The 26,585-nt window shown below is 37.0% G+C and overlaps 1 protein-coding gene across 1 annotated transcript in view; it reads left to right on the top strand.

Annotated features, from left to right (window-relative positions):
- Positions 1-440: 440 nt before the first annotated feature.
- LEPR (leptin receptor) overlaps positions 441-26,585 on the top strand; it is a 99,175-nt gene continuing 73,030 nt past the window's right edge. Inside the window, exon 1 of the mRNA XM_089921361.1 lies at positions 441-26,542. Coding sequence (XP_089777487.1) covers positions 26,503-26,542 — 40 coding nt within the window. The 5' untranslated portion in view covers positions 441-26,502. The remainder of the gene's footprint in view (positions 26,543-26,585) is intronic.

Genomic DNA, 26,585 nt, shown 5'->3' with positions numbered 1-26,585 from the left:
GAGCCTACAGCCGGCCGAGACCCCGCGCCGCCGCCATCTCTGCCTCCGCCTGGGTGGGACCTGGGCCTCGAGGTGGGACCCAACTCTCTCTCTCCTCTACCCGCTTCTGCCACCTCTTCCCTCTCCCGGCCACGCGAGGAGCCGGGCGCCGGGGCGCGCGTGGCTGGCCGGAGCCCGCTGGCCAAGTGGGGACCGGGAGGCCGGGGCGGGTCAGGCAGCGCCACCGGAGGGGCCCGCGCCATGGGGGAGGGGCAGCGGGGGCTCTCGTTCCCCCGGGGCAAGGCGCATCGGGGCGCGCGCCCGAGGGCAGCCAGCCCAGCCTGGGCGCGCACCTTCCGGGCGCCCCAGAAAGGACGTGCCACCTGGCCAACTTCTTTTCCAGGTCTCCTTCCTACTTTGGAAACTGAAGGGACTGCGACGGAAACCAGTAAGCTCTGGGGCCCGGAGGAAGGATTTGTTGGTTTGGATGACAAAAGAAAAAAAAATGTGCTCTAGGGATGGTTTAGCCCGGAGCTTCTGTTTCCACCATCTCCGGCTCTCCCCAAGCAAATTAATAAAACAAAACAAAAACAACAAAACCCAATCCCAACCAAAGCATTTATTTAAAGGGACTTGTAGGGATGTGAAAAAGAGACCCAACCGAGGAATCATTTTGGAAACCCCAGGTAGGATGAGGCCATTTGAGAAAGTGGGAATTTGGGGGTGTTATTTCTAGGGCTTGGGTTTGCAAGCAGAAGAGGAGACTGGCTCTTGTAAGCCTGAGGGAGTTCCTTATATTGAGGGACTGCCTGGAGTGTCCTCTGTTAACTTTCATTTCCTTAAGTATTAAAGTATGTTGAAACAAATAGCTCTTTCAGAGCTCTGGACTTGGAGTCAGAACATCTGGCTTTTGGTATGATTTGCCATTTATGGTGACAGCTGTGGTTAGTTTAATTTCTTTGGGCCTCAGTTTCCTCATCTGTCAAGTTCTGAGGGCCTTTTAATAATATCTAAGATGTTTCCCAACTTAAAAATTTATAATTCTTTAACTTTTTAACATGTTACAAACATTGCTAGATTCATAATTTCATGAAATTTTAAAAATCTATACTGATCTTGGCATTTTTGTTCATATGCATTTATGACTTATGATTTTTGGGTTTTCCAACCAAAACTTAAAGAGAAAAACACTTATAAAAGAGCTCAGAAATATGTAGTTTATATGTAAATATTTAGATCATCTCTGAGTCTAGCTTGAAGAATCATGTTCAACTTGAAGTTAATATTTGCAACACTGCAACAAAAACATGTGGCTTTAGTATAAGTACTTATTCACTTTCAGTATTGTATATTTGGAGGAAATAAAAGTTGTTTTGGAGGAAAACAAAAATTGCACCTTTCCTATCAATTTCTGCTCTTGAACAGTGTTACTTTTTAGCATGAAGTTGTGTGCAGGATATTAAAAAAATGGTTTCAGACCACTTTAGAGCCTCTCTGAAATTAAGTTCAGTAGCAGAGGTGCCAATTTTAGTAATGCATTTTAGTTGTCTTGGGATGAATCCTAGAAAAATAGCAGAGTTAACTAAATAGATAAACCAGAAATTAGGAATTGACACACAGACACACACAAAGTTGTACAAGAAGTGTGTACTATAAAGTGTCAGCGAGATTTTTATTTCCTTTTGATAAAAAACAACAAACAACTGTTGACTTGTTTTAGCAGACAGAATGTTAGAATAGCTTTTGTTGTTCCTTATAATTCAGAATTATTTGAGACTTAGTCATCAGTAGTTGGGATAGGTTTAGAAGTGTCTCTGGCTCTTTCTGGTGGCTTTGATCTAAAATAAAACAATGTGTTCCCACCTAGCATGTGCTTTGTATTCCATTTGGAAGAGTGATATAGATTTGAAGTACTCTTTTATGAACACATTTAAATTTATTTTCATTGCCTTTTCACCCTTGGACTGGAAGTATCATCAATTATTCAGGCATTTGTCTTCCATGATAGCCTCTGGTGACGTAGATGATCATCTCCTTTGAAAGAGATGCCCAGAATGTTAAAGAAATTGGTTGTTGAATGAACAGAGAGTAGTAGAACTCAAATATCCCGGCTTCTAGTCGCTTGTTGGAAAACAACTGAAAACAGTGGATGGATCTGCACATGGTCCAACTCATTCATGGCTTGGGAGAGCCATCGTGGTTGGCAGACGCTCTATTCCTCTTTTGTAATGAACTTACCGAGAAAAAAACAGTGTGTCTTCACAGTTAGATCACTATTATATAACGAAAAGGTTTGTGTTTGTGAAGTGCAGTATCCCAAGGGGGTCTTAGAAATAAAACTTAAAAAATATCCAGAAAAAGAAAAGAATTGCCTTGGCAGATACTGCACTGCATTTTTCCTACTGAGAGCCAAACACATACTAAAAAACATGTCCTGTGGAGTTAAAAATGAAGAAAAGGGCTTACAGTCTGCACTAATTCTTTTGAGATTTTTATGTGATTTACAAATTCCACTTTTAATTAAATCAGAAAGGCACAAGTGTTCGCCTCCTGGCCAGACCTAGTACATATAAACTTTTGGAGTTTCAGTTCAAATTTGGTCGCTTATAATTTGAAATATTCCTCCTCAAATATTTTTTAAAACTTCTGTTAACTCCGTAGTGATATTACCTGTTGTCTTTTCATACACATGATCTTATTAATCTTTAAACTTTTTGAACTATGACATATACAGGGAGAAGAGTACATAAAACAAATGTACTGGTTGACAAATAATATAGCAAATCATTATAACAGATAATTACAAGGCAAATAACCATTATTTACCATACAAGTAAGAGAACATGCCAATACCCAGAAACCTCTTGCTTGTTCCTTCCTAATCACAATTTTCCTTTTACTTAAAAAAATTATATGAATATAGGAGGCACTCTTTCATAGATTCTTTTGCTTAACATTATGCTTATGAGACTAAGCCATATCCTCTCCATTTGAAAGCATAAACTTTTAAAAAGAGATGTCTATATTCCCTATCATTGATTCATTTCTTCACATTCTCTCTTAAACCTATTTCTATCACTCTCTTGTTTTCAGTACTCTGCCAAAACTATTCCTGTCACTGTCACTGGTGACATCACCTCTCCCAAATCCAGTAGTCAGTTGTCACCTTTGATCTTACTTCACCTGTTGGTAGCATTGTCACAGTTATCGCTCTCTGCTCCTTGTAATATTTCTTTGTTGACCTCCAGGACACCATGTACTCTTTTTGATTTTTCCTCCTTCTTCACTAGCCATTGCTTTCTGTCCCCTTTGCTGATCTCTCTTCTGCTCTCAGAGGTTTTAACCTTAGAATATCTTAAGCTGTGGTCCTTGGGAGCTCATTCCTTTCTACACTCTTTGATTATTTCATGCAATCTCTATATTTGTACACTGATGCCTCCAAAATGATAGCTCAAGCTTTGAGTTATCTCCTTGAACTTCAGACCTCTATGTCCACCTGCCTGCTCAACATTTCCATTTGAATGTCCAGTAGACATCTCCAGTTCAGCATGCTCCAAATGGAATCTTCATCTTGCCCAAGCCCACTCTATCTGCAGCCTTCCCTACCTTCATCCTTCACATTGCTCATGCCCCAAAACTTGGAGTCATCTTTGATATTTCCCATTCCCTCATACCTTAGATGTCATGTGTCAGGAAGTCCTCTTTGCTCTATCTTCAAAATAATTCCTGAATATAATTACTTTCATCACCTGCATGGCTGCCATCCTAGTCTGAGCTGACACCATCTCCCACGTGGATTATTGCAAGAACCTCCTAACTGGTCTCCCCATTTTCATTCTTTTCCCTCCATAATCCAGTCTCAAAATTGCAATTAGAGCTCTTTTCTTGCAACATATGTCAGATCATGTCACTGTTTTCCTCCAAAATCTCCAATGCCTTTCCAGTTCATACAGAGTAAAGTCTTAAAGGACCCAAATCCTTAGAATTACCTATAAGGTGCTATGTGTTTTTTTCTCTCCCATTTACCTATCTGATCTCATTTCTTGCTGTTTTTCTCATTCACTCAGTTCCAGCTACACTGGTCTCCTTGGTATTCTTTGAGTATATCGGGGACCATCTTTGCTCTGGCTGGAACGCTCTTCTCCCAGATACCACAGGACTTACTCTGTTACTTTCACTTCTTTTAAATCTTTGTTCAGTTGTCTCCTTTTCAATGAAGGCTACTCTGATTATCACATTTAAAATTGTACATCTTACCTTGCAAAACACTTTCCCCTTTCCTTTGCTTTTCCGCATGTACTTACTACCTTTAAAAATACTGTATGACTTAATCATTTTTCCTGTCTCATTTCTATTAGAATGCAAACTCCATGAGGGTGGATTTTTTTTTCCTGTTTTGCTCCAAAATAGAGCCTAGTACCTGAAATAGAGCCAAGCATATAAGGGGAGCTCAGTAATTTTTTTTGATGATTGAATGCTGTTGCTGACAGTGGATGTTGTTTGTTTGTTTTCATTGCTGGATATATTTTATTATATGAATATAATACCTTTATTTTTTACTCATTCTGTTTAAGGATATTTGGGTCATTTCTGTCCTTCTCTCCTTCCCTCCCTCCCTTTTTCCTTTCTTCCTTCTTCCTCCCTCCCTCCCTTCCTTCCTCCCTCCCTCCTTCTGTCCCTTTCTTTCTTTCACTACCATAAATAAACCACCTATGATTCTTCTTCTACAGATGCCTTGGTGCTTAGATGCAGGAGTTTCTTTAGAGTATAAAACTGCTAGTCAAATTACTAGAGCACAGGGCTTGCAGATATCAGCTTTATTAGATAATGCCACACTTTTCCAGCATGGTTCCACCAATTTATATTCCTACTTTCATTCCTCTACATCCCTGCCAAAATTTAGTATTATCATGACCTTTAATTTTTGCCCATCTGGTAGGTATGTATTATATCATTACTGTTTGTTTCCTCAATTACTAGTGAGATCGAGCCTAGTATCTGTAAAAATAGGCTAGGTTATGCTGCGGTAACAGATTATCCCCAAATCTCATTGACTTAATGCAATAAAGGTTTATTTTTCATTCAAGAAAAGTTTCCTCTGGATTAAGGCAACTTTCCAGGGCAACTATTGTCAGGTCTAAATTCAGGGAACCTCCGTCATTCTGTAGCTGTACAATCTGGAACACAGGACTTTCCCAGTTGGTATAGTATGGGAAAAGAAAGTGGGGGTAATCATGAACTAGCTTTAAATGCCTCCATCTGGAAGTGACATGAATGATTTACACTCATACTTTAGACGCAAAAGAAGTCATATGGTATGCCTAACTTCAAGGAGGTGGGGAAGATTAACCTCTGTTCTAAAAGAAAAAATAAATCTGAGAATACTGGTGAGCAGCAATGTATTAGTTATCCATTTCTGTGTAACAAGTTACCCCCAAATTTAGTGGCTTAAAACAACAAATACTTACTGTTTTCAAATATCAAGAGTTGATAATATGTTGGGTCTGTTTTTGGGCTCTGTATTTGTTCCTTTGACCTCTTTCTGTAATTACTACAGGTTTAAATTGTCTTGCTATCTGGTAGGTAGAGGAGTAAATCCTCCCACTTGGTGCAATTTTTTCAGGAGTGCTATAGCATTCCTTGGCCCTTTACCTTTCCATATACATTTTTTCAATCAGTTTGTCAAGTTCTAAAAAATTTGTTAGGAATTTAATGGAGATTCTATTGAGATTGTTTTGAGTCTATAAACAATTAAAAGGAAATTGATACCTTGTAAATATTCAGTTCTAGAATCCATGACTGTCTCTCAATATATTTAGGTCTTCTCTAATATGATAAATGTAAACATAGTCTCATTTTTCCCTTAGGAGTCCTTGAACATCTTCTTGTTTGATTTAGTCAGAGGAACTGCATATTTTTGAAGTTATTTTAAATGAATCTTTTCAAACAATTCATTGTGTTTCTGTTACTGCCATATAGAGATAAACTTGACCTTTAAAAGTATTTTAAAAATAACAGCTTTATTGGACTATAATTCACATATCATAAAATTCATCCTTTTATAGTGTACAAATCACTGGTTTTCAGTACGTTAACAGAGTTATATAACCATCACCACTATCTAATTTTAGAGCATTTTTGTCACTCCCAAAAGAAACCCCATACCCCTTAGCATTCACTCCGCATGCCCCCTCTTCCGATCCCTGGAAACCACTGATGTACTTTCTGTGTCTAAGGATTTGCCTATTCTGGACATTCTGGGCGAATAAAATCATGGGGACTTTAGTGAACAGATTCTTTCACTTAGCATGTTTTTAAGGTTTATCCATGCTGTATCATGGATCAGTACTTCATTCTTTTTATGGCCAAATAATATTCCCTTATATGGATATATCACATTTTGTTCATTCATTCGTTAGTTGATGGACATTTGGGTAGTTTTCACTTTTTGGCTATTATGAATAGTGCTGCTACTAACATTTGCATACAAGTTTTTGTGTGAATGTATGTTTTCATCTCTTTTGGGTATATACCTGGGAGTAGAATTGTTCAGTCATATGTAACATTATGTTTAACATTTGAAAATCTGCCAAACTATTTTCCAAAGCAGTTTTCATCATTTTTACATTCCCACCAGCAAGGTACAAGGGTTCCAATTTCTCCACCTCCTTGTCAACATTAGTTACAGTTCAGAACCTTGATTAAGCTATCATAGTGGATGTGAAGTGATACTCATTATGGTTTTGATTTGCATTTTCTGATGACTGATGATATTGACCACCTTTTCATGTGCTTATTGACCATTTATATATCTTTTTTTTTGAGAAATGTTCTTTGCTTATTTTTAATTGGATTGTTTGTCTTTTTATTGTTGTGTTGTGAGAGTTCTTCATATAGTGTACAATCGCTTTTAAGAAATAGGATTTCAAATATTTTCTCCCACTCTGTGAGTTTTCTCACTTTTTTGATGGTATCCTTTGAAGCCCAAGGGTTTTAACTTTGTCTAATTTATCTATTTTTATACTTAATTTCAGTCTGAGAAGCCATTACCTAATTCAAGGTTGCAGAGCTTCATTTCTATGTTTTACTTATAAGAATATTAGAGTTTTAGCTTTTATGTTTAGGTTTTTGATTACTTTGAATATATGGAATGAAGGAAAGGACCAATTTCATTCTTTCACATTTGGGTATCTACTTGTCCCACCACCATTTGTTGAAAAGACCATTCTTTCCCCATATCTAAGTGTCTTGTCAAAAATCATTTTGCCAAAAATGTAAGGGTTTACTTCTGGAATCTCAGCTCTGTTCCAATGACCTATACTTCTATCTTTACACCAGGTACCACACTGTCTTGATTACTGTAGCTTTGAAGCAAGTTTTGAAATCAGAAGTGAATCCTCCAAATTTGTTCTTCTTTTTCAATATTGTTTTAGCTATTCCCTTGCATATATCAATACATATGAATTTTAGAATCAGCTTGTCAATATATATACAAAATGTAGCTATAAATTTGAAGGGATTGCATTGAATCAATTTGGGAAATATTACAATCTTAATAAAATTGTTTTTCAGTCTATGAACGTGGGATGTTTTTCCATTTATTTAGGTATTCTTTAATTTCTTTCAGTGATGTTTTATAGCATTCAGTGTACAAATAATTGCATTTCTTTTGTTGAAAATATTCCTGAGTATTTTATTATTTCTGATACTATAGGAAATGGAATTATGTTTTAATTGTATTTCAGATTGTTCATTGCTCATACACAGAAATAGAAATGATTCGTGTACATTGATCTTGTATTCTGCAACCTTGCAGAACTTACTTATTAGGTGCAATATAGTTTTTGTGAATTCCTTATTATTTTCTACATACAAGATCATGTCATCTGAGAATAGAGATAGTTTTACTTCTTTGTTTCTAATCTGGATGCCTTCTATTTCTTTTTCTTGCTCAATTGCCCTGGCTAAAACCTCTAGTTGAATAGAAAGTGCAGGTGAATAACTTTGTCTTGTTCCTGATCTTAGCAGGGGAGCAGCCAGTCTTTCACCATTAAGTATGATGTTAGCTATGGGTTATTCATATGCAGCTTTATCAAGTTGGAGAAGTTCTCTTCTATTCCTAGTTGAATGTTTTTGTCATGAAATGGCATTGGAATTTGTCAAACCCTTTTTCTATGGACATGTCATGTCTTTTATTCTATTATTATGATTGATTGATTTTCACATTTTAAATCAAACTTGCATTCCTGAGGTAAATCATATTTGGTCATAGTGTATAATCCTTTTTATACATTGCTGGATTTGGTTTGCTAGTATTTTTGCATCTATATTCATAAAGGATTTTGGTCAGTAGTTTTCTTTTATTGTGATGTCTTTGTCTGGTTTTGGCATCAGAGTAATACTGGCTTCATATAATAAGTTGGGAAGGGTTTAAAATGCTTGGTTTTAGGTAGTTATATTTTCCACCAGCAATCTTGCTAAGTTTTGTAATTAAGTTAAACAGCTTACATATAGATACTTCGGGATTTTCCACTTTTCTTGTCATTCATGAATAATGACAGTTTTGTTTCTTCCTTTATATTCCTTAAACCTTTTCCACTTCTCTTTCTGCCTTGCCTAGGACCTCAGGTATAATGTTGATTTGAAGTGCTCACAGGTGAAGTCATGTCACATTAAGAATGATGTTTCTTTCTTTGAATTTCCTCTCAGTACTGCTTTATCTGCATGAAATAATTTAAGTTTTGAGATGCTTTTTTCACTATCATCAGTTTAAAATATATCTCTTTTGCCCAGTGGCTTACTTTTTTTCTTAACGTCCTAGTATATGGCATTTGTGTAGTTATATTTTTGCTATTTTTTCTGTTTTAAAAACACCGTGGACAGAGAATGTGGTCTGTATGATTTTAGTCCTTTGGATTTGTTTGTAACTTACCTTATGGCTTTGTACATGGTCAGTTTTTGTAAATGCCCCACTGGTGATTAAAAATAATATGCAGTCTACAGTTTGGGGGAGCAGAGTTCAATGTATGTCAAATTTGTTGATGTTTTTGTTCCGGTATCATTTGTTAGTATTATTTCAATCTCATATATCCTCATGTATTTGTGTCTGCTGTTCTATTCATTCTTTAGGAGAGTGTATTAAAATTTTCTACCATATATGTGGATATCTGTCTTTTTCCTTGTGGTACTCTGAATTTTCACCATATACATTTCAAAGCTACATTATAATAAATATATGTTATTTTGAGGTTATACTACATGTACACATTTAAAATTATTATGTATTCCTGCTGAATGGATGCTTTCATTAATTTGGAGTGATTCTCGAATTATATTTCTGTTTTTGTAGGGTTTTATTAAAGGATACTACTTTAAAATATGTATTTATATGTTTAACAACCTTTTTCAGTAGTTCTGACTTATGAGTATCCTCATGCTTCCTGTTGGCTTTAAAATGAAACCCAGAAATATCCACTCTTGTAACCCTTCAATCCACATTGCTGATGTGCCAAGCTTAAAGATGTGATTAATGCCATTGTAATATTTTTAAGTGAGATTTAGTAGATGTTTGTAAGAAATATCAGACACAGAAATACTGGTTATGTAGTAAAAAATCCCTGTCAAATTTAAGTGCCATCAGCTTGGAAGTTTAAAATCTTTTTAAAAAAAATATTTATTTATTTATTTGGCTGCATCAGGTCTTTGTTGCGGCATGCAGGATCTTTCGTTGCAGTGCGTGGGCTTCTCTAGTTGCGGTGCGTGGGCTTCTCTCTAGTTGTGGTGCCCAGGCTCCAGAGCACTTGGTCTCAGTAGTTGCAGCGCACAGGCTTAGTTGCCCCGTGGCATGTGGGATCCCAGTTCCCCGACCAGGGATTGAACCTGCATCCCCTGCACTGGAAGGCAGATCCTTAACCACTGGGCCACAAGGGAAGTCCCTAAAATCTTTTCCAGAATGTGAACACTGAATATGTCTAAGGTAGGCTATGTGAAATTTTTGTGGATATTGATTCTCACTGAATGAAAGTCAGCAAGTCTCTTATTCTTCCATAGAATTGATAGGCTAGATTCTTCCCACTTATACAATTTTATCGTACCAATAAAGTGTCCTCCAAAGTGAATACAGCCCACTTTCAATTTTGCCTGGCATCAGCATCTTTAAGTGGTCCAGTCGGCTGGGTTAAAGCTGTGGAGAACAGAGCTGTGGGAACCATTGTCCGTGGATGGTCTTAAAGGATAGAGTCATGCATATGAGAACTATTTTAATGAAATTTTCTGGTACCCTGTGGACCTACTTAAATCAGACTAGAGTACTATGGACTAGCAAATAAAAATGACCCAAATGGAGACACCCTAAAGGGGCATTGTGATGTTGATATTAATTTTTAAGCCTTTGCCAATTAGAAAATTCAGAAACAGTACAGACTTACAAATCTGTATATATATATGTGTGTATAACAGTGAATGAGAAAGATAGAGAAGGAGGAAGGGAGGGAATGGGGGGAAGAGAGACAGACAGATTGACGGACTGACTGACCGACTCTACTCTTGGGCTAATAATTTCTATAATGTTTATGGAAATGTATAAATGTTTTATCTAGTTGTACTAGATAATAGCTAAAGATGTGAGCCAAGTAAGGATTCTCAGCGGCGTCTATAATGGTATTATAATAGGCTTTAAAATGTGAACTCATGTTTAAGAACAGCTGTTACCAAATAGCTGTTTAGTGAATGCATAGGACAACTTAGTTTTTCTCAGAATTATATTTTCTCATTTTACTTTAACTAGCATGTGTTTTTTGGGTGTCTAAACCTATGAGATAATCAAATAATTAGACTTCTGTATGCACCAACAAAGTTTCTGAACCAAACTGGTCAGTGTGTAGGAGATGAAAGAGAAAATAAATTATACACACACATATATGTGTGTGTGTGTATGTGTTTATGCATAAACAGAGAGAAAACATACTGGCACATACATAATAAGCACCTGATCATTGTAGTTGCTGTTATATTATGAAGATGTTATCTGCTAGGATCATGACCTACCCAGGAGGTAGCTGAGTATTTCTCTAGTGACCTGGGTGTCTTGTGGTAACACTGCTGGTTACAGGTCTGATCTGAGAGAAGAAAAAGTTCTGTAAGAAAACCTTTTAAAATAATACTTACGATATGCTTCACATTCCTCCCCATTCTTCAAGAGGCAGTTAAATCCTCACTCCTCTCTGAAATCTGTTATGATTTATCCCAATTAAAAGTAATCTCTGATTCCTCCTAGTCACCACTCTTTCCAGTTAGTTGTAATTCTTTAAGACATTGTGGATTTTTAAGATACACCACTGCTTTTGCACTGCTAAGAAAGAAAAAGCTCCGCCTATTTATTTTACAATGCTTTCTCATTGTTTAGAATTTTTGTTTTATATCTACTGAAAGAGCTCTTTTAGAATTACTTAGGTAAAGATTTTTGTTTAAATCATATCACTCTCATAAGGAAAGTAAAAGTCAAAGAAATCCATTAAGGAATTCGTTTTCTTATTCAGAATCCGGTTTTTCTGAATCATTTTTCAACTCAGTGTTGTTGTCAGTATTTTCCCAAATGGTATCATACTCTGGGTTATCAAGACTATTTGTTATATAGCACTTCAAAAAAGAATGCTTCACTATGGTTTCTGAGATTTTCTTTTTTTTTTTTTTTTCATCTGTTCCCTTGGGAGAGGGGGACTGTGGCCCAGGGGAATGCTGTTTGTGAGCTCTTATTTTTTTTTTTTTGAATTTTGTTTTAATTATTTTTTTATACAGCAGGTTCTTATTAGTCATCCATTTTATACACATCAGTCTATACATGTCAATCCAAATCTCCCAATTCATCCCACCCCCACCCCCACCCCCCACCGCTTTCCCCCCTTGGTGTCCATACATTTGTGCTCTACATCTGTGTCTCAATTTCTGCCCTATAAACCAGTTCATCTGTACCATTTTTCTAGGTTCCATATATATGCATTAATATATGATATTTGTTTTTCTCTTTCTGACTTACTTCACTCTGTATGACATCTAGATCCATCCACGTCTCTACAAATGACCCAATTACGTTCCTTTTTATGGCTGAGTAATATTCCAGTGTATATATGTGCCACATCTTCTTTATCCATTCATCTGTTGACAGACACTTAGGTTGCTTCCATGTCCTGGCGACTGTAATTGGTGCTGCAGTGAACATTGTGGTACATGACTCTTTTTGAATTATGGTTTTCTCAGGGTATATGCCCAGTATTGGGATTGCTGGGTCATATGGTAGTTCTATTTTTAGTTTTTTAAGGAACCTCCGTACTGTTCTCCATAGTGGCTGTATCAATTTACATTCCCACCAACAGTGCAAGAGGGTTCCCTTTTCTCCACACCCTCCCAGCATTTATTGTTTGTAGAGTTTTTGATGATGGCCACTCTGACTGGTGTGAGGTGATACCTCATTGTAGTTTTGATTTGCATTTCTCTCATGATTAGTGATGCTGAGCATTCTTTCATGTGTTTGTTGGCATTCTGTATATCTTCTTTGGAAATGTCTATTTAGGTGTTCTGCCCATTTTTGGATTGGGTTGTTTGTTTTTTTGATATTGAGTTGCATGAGCTGCTTGTAAATTTTGGAGGTTAATCCTTTGTCCGTTGATTCATTTGCAAATATTTTCTCCCATTCTGAGGGTTGTCTTTTCATCTTGTTTATGGTTTCCTTTGCTGTGCAAAAGCTTTGAAGTTTCATTAGGTCCCATTTGTTTATTTTTGTTTTTATTTCCATTACTCTAGGAGGTGGGACAAAAGAGATCTTGCTGTGATTTATGTCAAAGCTTGTTCTTCCTGTTTTCCACTAAAAGTTTTATAGTGTCTGGTCTTACATTTAGGTCTCTAATCCATTTTGAATTTATTTTTGTGTATGGTGTTAGGAGTGTTCTAATTTCATTTTTTTTTTTTTGCGGTATGTGGGCCTCTCACTGATGTGGCCTCTCCCGTTGCAGAGCACAGGCTCCGGATGCACAGGCCCAGCGGCCATGGCTCACGGGCCCAGCCGCTCTGCGGCACGTGGGATCCTCCCGGACTGGGGCACGAACCCGCCTCCCCTGCATCGGCAGGCGGACTTCCAACCACTGCGCCACCAGGGAAGCCCTCATTCTTTTACATGTAGCTGTCCAGTTTTCCCAACAGCACTTATTGAAGAGACTGTCTTTTCTCCATTGTGTATCCTTGCCTCCTTTGTCATCGACTAGTTGACTGTAGGTGTGTGGGTTTATCTCTGGGCTTTCTATCTTGTTCCATTGATCTATATTTTGTGCCAGTACCATATTGTCTTTGTGATTGTAGCTTTGTAGTATAGTCTGAAGTCAGGGAGTCTGATTGCTCCAGCTCCGTTTTTTTCCCTCAAGACTGCTTTGGCTATTCGGGGTCTTTTAGGTCTCCATACAAATTTTAAGATTTTTTGTTCTAGTTCTGTAAAAAATGCCATTGGTAATTTGATAGGGATTGCATTGAATCTGTAGATTGCTTTGGGTAGTATAGTCATTTTCACAATGTTGATTCTTCCAGTCCAAGAACTTGGTATATCTCTCCATCTGTTGGTATCATCTTTAATTTCTTTCATCAGTGTCTTGTAGTTTTCTGCATATAGGTCTTTTGTCTCCCTAGGTAGGTTTATTCCTAGGTATTTTATTCTTTTTGTTGCAGCAGTAAATGGGAGTGTTTCCTTAATTTCTCTTTCAGATTTTTCATCATTAGTATATAGGAATGCAAGAGATTTCTTTGCATTAATTTTGTATCCTGAAACTTTACCAAATTCATTGATTAGCTTTAGTAGTTTTCTGGTGGCATCTTTAGGATTCTCTATGTATAGTATCATGTCAAATGCCAACAGTGACAGTTTTACCTCTTCTTTTCCAATTTGTATTCCTTTTATTTCTTTTTCTTCTCTGATTGCCGTGGCTCGGACTTCCAAAACTATGTTGAATAATAGTGGTGAGAGTGGACATCCTTGTCTTGTTCCTGAACTTAGAGGAAATGCTTACAGTGTTTCACCATTGAGAATGATGTTTGCTGTGGGTTTGTCATATATGCCCTTTGTTATGTTGAGGTAGGTTCCCTCTATGCCTACTTTCTGGAGAGTTTTTATCACAAATGGGTGTTGAATTTTGTCAAAAGCTTTTTTGCCTCTATTGAGAGGATCATATGGTTTTTCATCTTCAATTTGTTAATATGGTGTATCACATTGATTGATTTGTGTATATTGAAGAATACTTGCATCCCTGGGTTAAGTCCCACTTGATCATGCTGTATGATCCTTTTAATATGTTGTTGGATTCTGTTTGCTAGCATTTTGTTGAGGATTTTTGCATCTATATTCATCAGTGATATTCGTCTGTAATTTTCTTTTTTTGTAGTATCTTTGTTTGGTTTTGGTATCAGGGTGATGGTGGCCTCATAGAATGAGTTTGGGAGTGTTCCTTCCTCTGCAATTTTTGGAAGAGTTTGAGAAGGATGGGTGTTAGCTCTTCTCTAAATGTTTGATAGAATTCACCTGTGAAGCCCTCTGTTCCTGGACTTTTGTTTGTTGGAATATTTTTAATCACAGTTTCAATTTCATTACTTGTGATTGGTCTGTTCATATTTTCTACTTCTTCCTGGTTCAGTCTTGGAAGGTTATACCTTTCTAAGAATTTGTCCATTTCTTCCAGGTTGTCCAGTTTATTGGCATAGAGTTGCTTGTAGTAGTCTCTTGAGATGCTTTGTATTTCTGTGGTGTCCTTTGTAATGTCTTCTTTTTTTTTTTCACTGTATTTTTTTTTTGTGGTACACAGGCCTCGCACTGTTGTGGCCTCTCCCGTTGCAGAGCACAGGCTCTGGATGTGCAGGCTCAAGCGGCCATGGCTCATGGGCCCAGCCACTCCCCGGCATGTGGGATCTTCCCGGACCAGGGCACGAACCCGTGTCCCCTGCATCAGCAGGCGGACTCTCAACCACTGCGCCACCAGGGAAGCCCCGTAACTTCTCCTTTTTTATTTCTAATTTTACTGATTTTAGTCCTCTCCCTATTTTTCTTGATGAGTCTTGCTAATGGTTTGTCGATTTTGTTTATCTTCTCAAAGAACCAGTTTTTAGTTTTTTTGATCTTTGCTATTGTTTTCTTTGTTTCTATTTCATTTATTTCTGCTCTGATCTTTATGATTTCTTTCCTTCTGCTATCTTAGGGTTTTGTTTGTTCTTTCTCTAGTTCCTTTAGATGTAAGGTTAGATTGTTTATTTGAGAGATTTTTCTTGTTTCTTGAAGTAGGCTTGTATAGCTATAAACTTTGTTCTTAGAACTTCTTTTGCTGCATCCCATAGGTTTTGGATCATTGTGTTTTCATTGTCATTTGTCTCTAGGTATTTTGATATGCTTTTTGATTTCTTCAGTGATCTCTTGGTTATTTAGTAACGTGTTGTTTAGCCTCCATGTGTTTGTATTTTTTATGTTTTTTTCCCTGTAATTCATTTCTAATCTCATAGCATTGTGGTCAGAAAAGATGCTTGATATGATTTCAATTTTCTTAAATTTACTGAGGCTTCTTTGTGACCCAAGAAGTGATCTGTCCTGGAGAATGTTCCGTGCGCACTTGAGAAGAAAGTGTAATCTGCTGTTTTTGGATGGAATGTCCTATAAATATCAATTAAATCTATCTGGTCTATTGTGTCATTTAAGGCTTGTGTTTCCTTATTAATTTTCTGTTTGGATGATCTGTCCATTGGTGTAAGTGAGATGTTAAATTCCCCCACTATTATTGTGTTAGTGTCGATTTCCTCTTTTATAGCTGTTAGCAGTTGCCTTATGTATGGAGGTGCTCCTATGTTGGGTGCATATATATTTATAATTGTTATATCTTCTTCTTGGATTGATCCCTTGATCATTATGTAGCGTCCTTCCTTGTCTCTTGTAATAGTCTTTGTTTTAAAGTCCATTTTGTCTGATAGGAGAATTGCTACTCCAGCTTTATTTTGATTTCCATTTGCATGGAATATCTTTTTTATCCCTTCACTTTCAGTCTGTATGTTTCCCTAGGTCTGAAGTGGGTCTCTTGTAGACAGCATATATATGAGTCTTGTTTTTGTATCCATTCAGCAAGCCTGTGCCTTTTGGTTGGAGCATTTAATCCATTCACGTTTAATTATCAAAATGTATGTTCCTATGACCATTTTGTTAATTGTTTTGGGTTTGTTTTTGTAGGTCCTTTTCTTCTCTTGTGTTTCCCATTTAGAGAAGTTCCTTTAGCATTTGTTGTAGAGCTGGTTTGGTGGTGCTGAATTCTCTTAGCTTTTGCTTGTCTGTAAAGCTTTTGACTTCTTCATGGAATCTGAATGAGATCCTTGCCAGGTAGAATAATCTTGGTTGTAGGTTCTTCCCTTTCATCACTTTAAGTATATCATGTTACCCCCTTCTGGCTTGTAGAGTTTCTGCTGAGGAATCAGCTATTAACCTTATGGGAGTTCCCTTGTATGTTATTTGTTGTTTTTTCCTTGTTGCTTTCAATAATTTTCCATTGGCTTTAATTTTTGCCAATTTGATTACTGTGTGTCTCGGCTTGCTTCTCCTTGGGCTTATCCTGTATGGGACTCTCTGCTCTTCCTAGACTTGGGTGGCTATTTCCTTTCCCATGTTAGGGAAGTTTTCGACTCTAATCTCTTTAAATATTTTCTCCGGTCCTTTCTCTCTCTCTTCTCCTTCTGGGACCCCTATAATGTGAATGTTGTTGCATTTAATGTTATCCCAGAGGTCTCTTAGGCTATCTTCATTTCTTTTCATTCCTTTTTCTTTATTCTGTTCCGCAGCAGTGAATTCCACCATTCTGTCCTCCAGGTCACTTATCCATTCTTCTGCCTCAGTTTTTCTACTATTGATTCCTTCTAGTGTAGTTTTCATTTCAGTTACTGTATTGTTCATCTCTGTTTGTTTGTTCTTTAATTCTTATAGTCTTTGTTAAACATTTCTTGCATCTTCTCGATCTTTGCCTCCATTCTGTTTCTGAGGTCCTGGATCATCTTCACTATCATTATTCTGAATTCTTTTTCTGGTAGGTTGCCTGTCTCCACTTCATTTAGTTGTTTTTCTGGGGTTTTATCTTGTTCCTCCGTCTGTTACATAGCCCTCTGCCTTTTCATCTTGTCTATCTTTCTGTGAATGTGGTTTTTGTTCCACCGGCTGCATGGTTGTAGTTCTTCTTGCTTCTGCTCTCTGCCCTCTGGTGGATGAGGCTATTTACGGGGCTTGTGCAAGTTTCCTGATGGGAGGGAGTGGTGCTGGGTAGAGCTGGCTGTTGCTCTGGTGAGCAGAGCTCAGTAAAACTTTAATCCACTTGACTGCTGATGGGTGGGGCTGGGTTCCCTCCCTGTTGGTTGTTTGGCCTGAGGCGACCCAACACTGTAGCCTACCCGGGCTCTTTGGTGGGGCTAATTGCTGACTCTGAGAGGGCTCCCGCCAAGGAGTACTTCCCAGAACTTCTGTTGCCAGTGTCCTTGTCCTCACGGTGAGACAGAGCCACACCCTGCCTCTGCAGGAGACCCTCCAACACTAGCAGGTAGGTCTGGTTCAGTCTCCTATGGGGTCACTGATCCTTCCCCTGGGTCCTGATGTGCACACTACTTTGTGTGTGCCCTCCAAGAGTGGAGTCTCTGTTCCCCCCAGTCCTGTCGAAGTCCTGCAATCAAATCCCGCTAGCCTTCAAAGTCTGATTCTCTTGGAATTCCCCCTCCGTTGCCGGACCCCAGGTTCGGAAGCCTGACTTGAGGCTCAGATCCTTCACTCCAGTGGGTGGACTTCTGTGGTATAAGTGTTCTCCAGTTTGTGAATCACCCACCCAGCAGTTATGAGATTTGATTTTATTGTGATTGTGCCCCTCCTACTGTCTCATTATGGCTTCTCCTTTGTCTTTGGATGTGGGGTATCTTTTTTGGTGAGTTCCAGTGTCTTCCTGTTGATGATTTTCAGCAGTTAGTTGTGATTCTGGTGTTCTCGCAGGAGGGAGTGAGAGCACATCCTTCTACTCTGCCATCTTGAACCAATCTCCGAGAATTTCTTTTAAGTTGGTTCATTTTGCAAATTTTATGCTGGCTCTATATTGATCTTAGCAAAAGATGTCCACAGAAGGTTTTCAGATAGCATACAGGGCTCATATTCCTTCCTTCCTCAAATGGTCTTTCAGTAGTTTGTTAACTGAAATATTGATGGATTAAAATTGTCCTGTCTGTCATTAGAAAAGCACCCCAGGTTTCTGTGTATGCAATCAATGACAATGAGGTCACAGGTGCTACCAGGCCATCAGTGGTTGTAAGATGACATCGATTTTAACAAGGATCCTGGTGTCAGAGGTGTTAAAATATTGTGAATCTTAGAATAGAGAAAATACAATACTACTCTCTCCCTTTGTATTGTATTTCTTGGAGTTCAACTAATATGTCATTTCTGTGAACCTTTAATTAGCTCCTAGGACTTTGTTAGTAGCTACTTTCTTTGAAATCCATTAGCACTTAATTTAACTAAAAGGACAAAATAATAATTTTGCATGAAAAGAATCCATGCACATGGTTACAAAAACCTACTGTAATAAAACACAGTGAGTGGTCCCTTACCCCACTCCCTTCACTTTTTTATTCCTGACTTTGAGAACAACTAACTTTAATCATTTCTGGGTTTGTTTCCTCCATTGGCTACCTCTGTAGGGCTAAATAATATGCTTATATTGACTTTTTTTCCTTTTATTTTCATTTATCAACTTTAAACAGGTACCATAGTAGGAAAGAATTTAGCTTACTAATTTCACCTTCTTTCTCTGACCCTCTTCTACATATAATTATATTAATTTTCTGACCTCTTTTATTGGTTCCGTTTATAATTCCATGACCATTTCTTGTTCCATTCAGTACAGATGGTTTCTCTTGACTCCCTACTTTATGAGGTTGGGATATTTCACCCTTTGCCTTCTCACCATCTCTCCTTTTATAATTATACGACTCCAATTTTGACAGCTGTACGGTGAGAATATTGATAATATTTTATGCTTAATATTTGCAATTAAATTTTTCATCTTTGTCTATTGGTTAGGCCAAAAAGTTGAAAAATGAATAAATAGCAACATTAATGTTATTGTGACTTTTTAAGTATTACTCATTGCAGAACTAGGAAGAGTTCTAGGATTATTTCGTTCAATATGACTTCTCAGCCACCCAAAGGAGAATGTTCCTAGAATCAAGGTTAAGGGGATTCTTTCTTCTTTCAAATGGATTTTTTAATTTCAGCATTTGCTCAAAATTGTGCCATATTTTATTTCAATTCATATTTAGATCAGGACTTTTTAATAAGGCTTTTCCCAATTAGCTGAATTTGTTCTTATTGGGAGAAGATATGTGAGCCTTGTTCATTATGTCTTTAATTTTAAGTTTTTCCTCATTCCCTTTATTTTTTGGAATCCATTTCATTCTTCTTTTTGAAGCTTATTGAATGCGTATTCTTATTTGGACTAGTGGCTTCAATTTTGAACTAAGGCTTCCTTTTTTCCCTCATGTTATTCTGGTTTTTTGTTTGTTTTATTTTCAAATTTTTGCAGCTTCAGAATCATATTATGCATTAAGTTGCCTTCTGTCCTCACCTTTCTCTTGGCCATTTCCTTTCAGTGGTCATCTGTACCCCATCTACTATCTGGACAGTTCATTCTCAAGTCTGCAGAGTCATCAACTGGGTCGTAGTCAAGCTTTCCTGTATCCTGAGTCCCTGAATCCCTCTTTCTTGGTTTATTCCTCATTTTGCTGGAATACGTCATAAAATTACCTCTGAGAAAGAGATTCACGGGATATAAATTTTCTAAATCATCGCACTATTGAAAATATATTTGTTTTGCTCTGATACTTGCTTGATTGGCTAATAGAATTTTAAACTATAAATAATTTTCCATCAGCCATTACTGGATTGTTTTCTAGAATTCAGTGTTTTGAGATGAAACATTTGTTTTAATTCTGTTTACCATTCCTTTAGTGATTTTTTTTCTCTCTGGAAACTCTTCCTATCTTCTCTTCTTTGCTCTTCTGCAATTTCTTAATGATATGCTTAGGAATGGATTTTTTTTCCATTCCTCTTTCTTGGAAGTTGGTAGAATTTTTTTTTTTTTCAGTTTGAAGACTTATGTCTCTTATCAGCCCTGGGAAATTTTCTTATATTATTTCGCTGATCATTTTCTCTTTATTCTTTTTTTCTGTAAATGCTATTGGTTGGATATGAATCACTTGACTTTATTCCCCTCCCTCCACCTTGGGGAGGAATTAATTATGCAAATGTGTTTTCTAACCTTTCCATTGGAAAAACTTTTTCGTAACTCTTCCTTTTTTTTTTCCCAAAGCTATTTCTTCCTCTGATATTCCTTTGTCAGAACAATCTTTGAGTTTATGGGTGCAAAGTCTTTTGACACGTCCTCTTTAGCATTTGTTAAAGCTACTTTTTTTTCCTCTGATTTTTCTCTGTGTCCCCTGTGGTAGGTTTTCTTTTTTCTATCTTTCTTTATACAAAATTTTTCCATTATACTGAAGACTTTTTTCATGTCTTAGCTCATGTCTCCATTCAGGGTGGCTTTACGTGAAGAAATAAGAATGTGAATTCTGTGTGTATGGGCATTGTTTGCCATCTGACAGGCTTCATTTTAGGCCCTTGAGTAAGGAGCTGCCATTTATGCTGAAGGCTTATCCCCTTAAGTATCAGGATGTGTAAGGTCTTTACCATGTTGGTGCCAAGCCTATACTAGAAGCCCAAGTTCTCCTCAGATAACTTGTATTTCCCCCCCTTTATCATATAGGAGTATAAAGGACAATTATTTATTCTCTTTGGCCATTTGACACCTTTGAATACTTTGCTTGTCTTTGGGGAATTCCCCACATTATAGATCCATATTTTACCAAGTTTTCTGGCTGTCTGAAGGTAGATTGTGAATTAGGTTTTACCACTTAGAGGCATTCATGCCAGATTTTAGTTGAGAAGTGTGGGACATGAAGGGGCAGATGAGCTCAGAAGAACTCAGAGGTAGTAGGCACTATGGTTTCAGTCATAACATACAGTGTCCTGTTGTGGTGTCAGGGCTGTGTTTTCTAGAGCAATTCTACATTAGATGTTGGGTATGGTTCTTGACTGTGTGCTTTACTGGCTGGGTTCTCTGGTCCACGCTGAGGTTCTGTGACATACCCAGTAATCTTTAGTAAGTTCCTTTTCTACTGTTGACTAAAAAAAATGCACAATATGAGAGTTGTAAGTTAAGTTTTATTTGGGGCAAAATGAGGACTATAGCCCGGGAGAGAGCCTCTCAGACAGCTCTAAGAAACTGCTCTGAAGAGGTGTGGGGGGGCAGTATATATGTGATTTTGGTGAAGGGGGTACGTGCAATCAAGCACACATTTTGGCAGAGGGTAGCTGCTAGTCACGAGGATCAGATGTCTCAGTTAGTGACTGTGCTTTTCTAGATGTGAGAAGATGCAAGAAATTGGGCTCATAAAGTCTTCTGAAAATATCTAACTATCTGAAGGCCTGTTCTGCCAGGTTTTCCCAGAGCACAGAGTGCCTCATTCCTGATCTCCACCCTGAACTCACTTCAGGGTGTGTTGAAGGTCAACGACTACAGTGGCTAATGACTTCATTCCAGATGGCAAGTGACAATTTTCAGTTGGCACTACTTAAACTAGGCAGAGTTGATTTTGGTTGTTTGTAAACCACTCCACTGACAGTTACAGGGAGCTAGATTTTGCTGTTTATGAGGGGATAAAAAAGTCAAACATTACATATAGAGACCAAACTATCCAACATCCAGGGCTCTCCCAAGCAAGTTTGTTTCCTCATTGATGACAGAGCCTTACCCAAATGTCCTAGGTAGTTCCTTCTTTCATTCTACTTTGTTAGTCTTTGTTTCATCTTCCAGAAGTTTGTTTAAATCTCTTTTTTGCTGCTGGTCCCGTCATTCTCTCGTTCTAAGTGGATTGACTTTACTATAATTCTAAAGGCATCTCAGGAGGAAAAGAAGATCAATTTGTTTAGTTTGCCATCTTGAATCTGAAGTCCCATGGCACTTTATTCATACTGGAATTATAGTACTTTGACATGTAAAATAATAAAAGAATGTCAGTATAAAATAAAAATTAAAAAATATTATTTCTTAAAGTAAATGATGATTTCTTCTTAATTTCTGTATATGTAGCACCCCATGTAATAACTTACATTTTACCAAGTATTCAACTAATATTTAAATGAGTTGATTTATGTACAGATTTTAAGTTACTTCGTATATTGGTAAGATGCCTATTTTGACTCAGCTGTGTTGACTTTGGTACCTAGGTTAATAAATCATAGCTTATTACTCTAATTTCAAGGAATCGATTTGCAACAAGAACACACAGTTAGAGTCATATCAGGAATTAAACTCGAAATTATGTTTTCAAAGGGACAAATGCTTATACCAGGATGAAGGAAGAAATTTATTGTTTAATTAAAAAACTAATTTAAGTCTATAACAGCCACTTAATGGGAATAACATGACCAATTTCCTTCCTAAGTGAAGAAATAAAAGTAAACATACTTAAAATAATGAGGTTAATAGAAATAGACCAGGGTATATTTGCTAAATTTTGACACTCTAAGAGTTTTTTTCATTTATATTTAAATAAAATGCTTAAATGTTGTTATTTAGGTGAAAGATACATGGCTGCTTCTCTAGCAGAAAGTAAACAAAAATTAGTGGCAGATGGAGCTCATTGAGTTTGTTCATCAAAACAACAGTATTGCCAGAATTGCTTTTCTTACTCGTAAAATTTTCTACAAATCTAGAGACTTTTTGAGATCATTGGAGAAAGTTGTAGTTAATTTCTTTTCTGCCCAGCGATTCATTCCAACACTAATTGAGACTATTCTGTTTATATATAAGTAGAATTTGATACATAAAAATCACACAAAAATTCTCTACAATAGGTATTAAAGTCTGATAAAATAATTTATGTAGAGTACAGATTTTAATTTTTCCTTTTGTTTTAAGTTTAGTAATAACTGAAGAGTTAGTGATATGTTTAATGTGCTTTACTATGTTTGGTATATTATGCAAATTGAATTAGTGCCTGTACATCCAGATATAATGGATGTGTCGTTTAGATCAGACTATGGGTGAATCTTTGTCTAGTTTACTAAAGATTTCTTCAGATATTTCAGATAAGACACATTTACTCTTTTTAACTATCAACGTAGAATGATTACATTCCAGGAGAAATGCTAGGCCGTCTTATCTCAAGCTCCTCATAACTTGATGTCTATCAATGACTCAATTCATGGAGCTATAATTATAGAGGGGTGTGCACTTCATTTACCTACATTAGGAATTCTTAATCTGGGAGCTTTGGATAAATTTCAGAGAGTTTATTAACCCCTTGAAATTATAGCCCTAATTTTAGGTACATGTGCCTCCTCCTGCCAGTTGGTACATGGCTCTCACCAAATTCTCAACAAGGTCAATGATCCAAAAGTAGTTAGGAATCACCATTCTGAAATTCTCTCTTATATTATGACAGTTTCTCAAAGAGCTGTATCTGGATGATATTAGAATGCCTCTTTTAAAGATTGCTTTTATTCAATTTTGTCTTGGTGTGATACCACCAGGCTATTTCGAAGGATATTTCAAGAAAGAGTCTTATCTTGACACTCATTTATTTATTTCTTCACTCATTCATTCAGTTACTACATATGGAGCACCTTCTCTATGAGAGGCAGGCTTCTATGTGGGAAGGATATCATGAAAAGGACACAGTCAAAAAATCCCTTGGTCTAGAGGAGTTTACATTCTAGCAGGAGGAGTTAGAAAATAAGCAAGAAAAATAATGAACCATATTCATGTTAGATAGTGTTAAGTAATAAGGAGAAAAAAAGTAAACAGAACAGCAGATATGACATGACGGGGTGGGGAAGGTGTTGGAATTTTAGGTAGGCTGTTCAGGGAAGGCTCCTCTGAGGAGGTGACTCGAGCAAAGGGGAGAGCAGCAGTTGATGAGATCAGAGGGGCACTAGAGATCCAGGACCTTGTAGTGTTGCACAGGACTGGGACTTTTACTCTGAGTGAAAAGGTGAGCACTGCAGTGTTTTGTAAAAGAGACATGGGCTGACCCATATGTTACCAACACCATTCTGGCTGCTGCATTGGAAACAGACTTAATTGGGGAGCGAGGGCTGCAGCCAGCAGACCAGTTGGGAGGCCCTTCTGATTGTCTGGGGAAGAGATGATCGTGCCTGGAGCAGGGTTTTGGCAGTGGAGGGAGAGAGAAATGATTGAATTTTGAACTTCCCGTGAAACTCGGTGCTGTTAGGATACCTATGAGGATGTTACTTGTTATCTTATGAAGTTACTCAGGCAAAATTTCTTTCTGTTCTTAGTGTTAGATTATTTTCCTAGATTATTCGTACTTTCCCCCTAAACTGTTGGTTTCACTTTTTCTCTGAATTTAAAAAAAAACTTAAAACAAATTAAAAGCTCATCTGTAGGAAGTGAATTTCAATTAATGGCGTTTTGTATATTATACTCATTTTGGTCATCTTACCATTAATTTTTCCCTTTGCTTGATTTTTTTCCTCACAGTTTTAAGATATGTCATTTTTTTCCCTATTATTTACGTTTTTATAAACCTCCTCGTATATTCCTTTCTGGTACAATTTAGGGTGGATATAAATATTTCTTTCTTTGTGTCTATCTAAATATCACCTTTCACAGTCTCTTCAATGTTATGGCTATGCCCTCTTTACGCTTGTGATTGTCACTCTGTTAGAGAAGAGTGAAACCTGATTGCAAGAATTCAAACCTAAGAGGAGTTTGTGTTTCGCCTGGGACATTAAATAAAAGAACGGTTGTCTTATGTAAGGAAGAACGATGTGATGTATTGTTGATCCACTTGACTCAGTAGAACAGTTGAGTTAACAGTGAGTCAAATCAGTTGTTGGACTGAATTACTTAGTCATTAGTCACTTCAGTCGAAACACTTAGTCTAGTGATATGTTGCATTTATGACACATCCTGATTATGCAATGGACCTTGGGTTTGTTTTATGAGACAATGCTGTATCAGAAACAGATAGCATAAAAAACCTGGGAGGACTTTGCACACCTTTAATACCATTAGATAATTAAGATTGCACACTGAACCGATTTCTAGAAACCGTAAAGATACATTCTGATGTCAAGTGTGTAAAGAACCAAAATCCTGGTGAAAAACTCAGTCTGACAAACAAATTTATGAGACTACAAAGTGGTCATACTCATCCATCTTCTTCCTAAGAGTCATGTAAGTTGTGAACTAAACAAACACGTTTTTCTGTTTGCTCATCACATGCTACCAGTTCTCAAATATGACTTATGAGACATGTTTCTCACTCAATACTTTATAATATTCTTTGTGCTCAAGCTGTGATTACTGTTTTAAACCAAAGTCTCCCCAGAAATCATAGGCAGCTCTGAAAGGGATTGTAGAGATCGTCCTTCAGTCTGATTTGTAGATGAGGAACCTGCGGTCTAGAGTGGTGACGTCCCAAGTCCTATAGCTGATTAGTCAGAGCCTTGATTGGCACCCAACATTCCTGACGCTTAATTCAGGGTGTTTTACCTCAGATTAATTTTCATATAGTGAACTGAATTCCAAATATGAGATAATGAAAAAGACTCGGACATCAAAAGCCTTTACTGTTTCCTTACAAATCTAAGTCCAATATGTTAACATAGTAGTACAAATAATCTTATTCATAATATATTCAAATTGAATAGAACTCATGGGAAAGTTTGTCTCTGAAGTCATCCCTGTCATCTGCATATATGAAGTCATCAGACTTTCCTTCAATTACTGATAACTCGCCAATGTGAATGAATATTACCTCATTTGCAAATGAATGGGGGTTTCTAAAAGCATATGGGAAAATTTCCTCATCTTTATTGGAAATAAATGTGCAGTGCATTACCTATGCTATAATCATTTGGCTTTGTAGTATCATAGTGAAGATAAAGGCTTTAGGAAATAAGAGAAATTTAAGAACTGAGCACACACAAAAAATGAAGAGTGTGATACTTATAATGTTAGATCAGCTGTACATATTTAATTAACATTGTGAGCACTTTTCTTTAGTTAAAAATTCAATCTCATCTGTGATACCTGTCCTGGTTTGTCATGTCATAAAGGAACATTGCCATTTTTTTTATTAAGCCATGTGTGAATGTATCACTTATATTTTAACTATGTAAAATAGTATGTGCATAGGAATGAATCTATAACTTACAGTTTTACGTTAACGTTAAACACTGATACTGATCCAGAGTATTGTAGAGGAATACAATTTAAAGAATTCTTAATTATAATCCTTTTCCTTTTATATTTTTCCACAGACGGCTTGTGTATATGTCAGTTTTTTTATGTGCGTGTGTATTTGTTTTAGATTTACTGTTTTTCAGGCGCACTTCTCTGAAGTAAGATGAGTTGTCAAAAATTCTGTGTGGCTTTTTTACATTGGGGTAAGTTATTTGCTTTTTAAATATCCATATATGAGGTAGAGAT

Source organism: Delphinapterus leucas, chromosome 1, assembly GCF_059928025.1.
Source record: "Delphinapterus leucas isolate spDelLeu-1000000601 "Yukka" chromosome 1, BTC_Dleu_Yukka2, whole genome shotgun sequence".
Taxonomy (NCBI): domain Eukaryota; kingdom Metazoa; phylum Chordata; class Mammalia; order Artiodactyla; family Monodontidae; genus Delphinapterus; species Delphinapterus leucas.
This window is presented reverse-complemented; position numbering and strand designations above follow the sequence as displayed.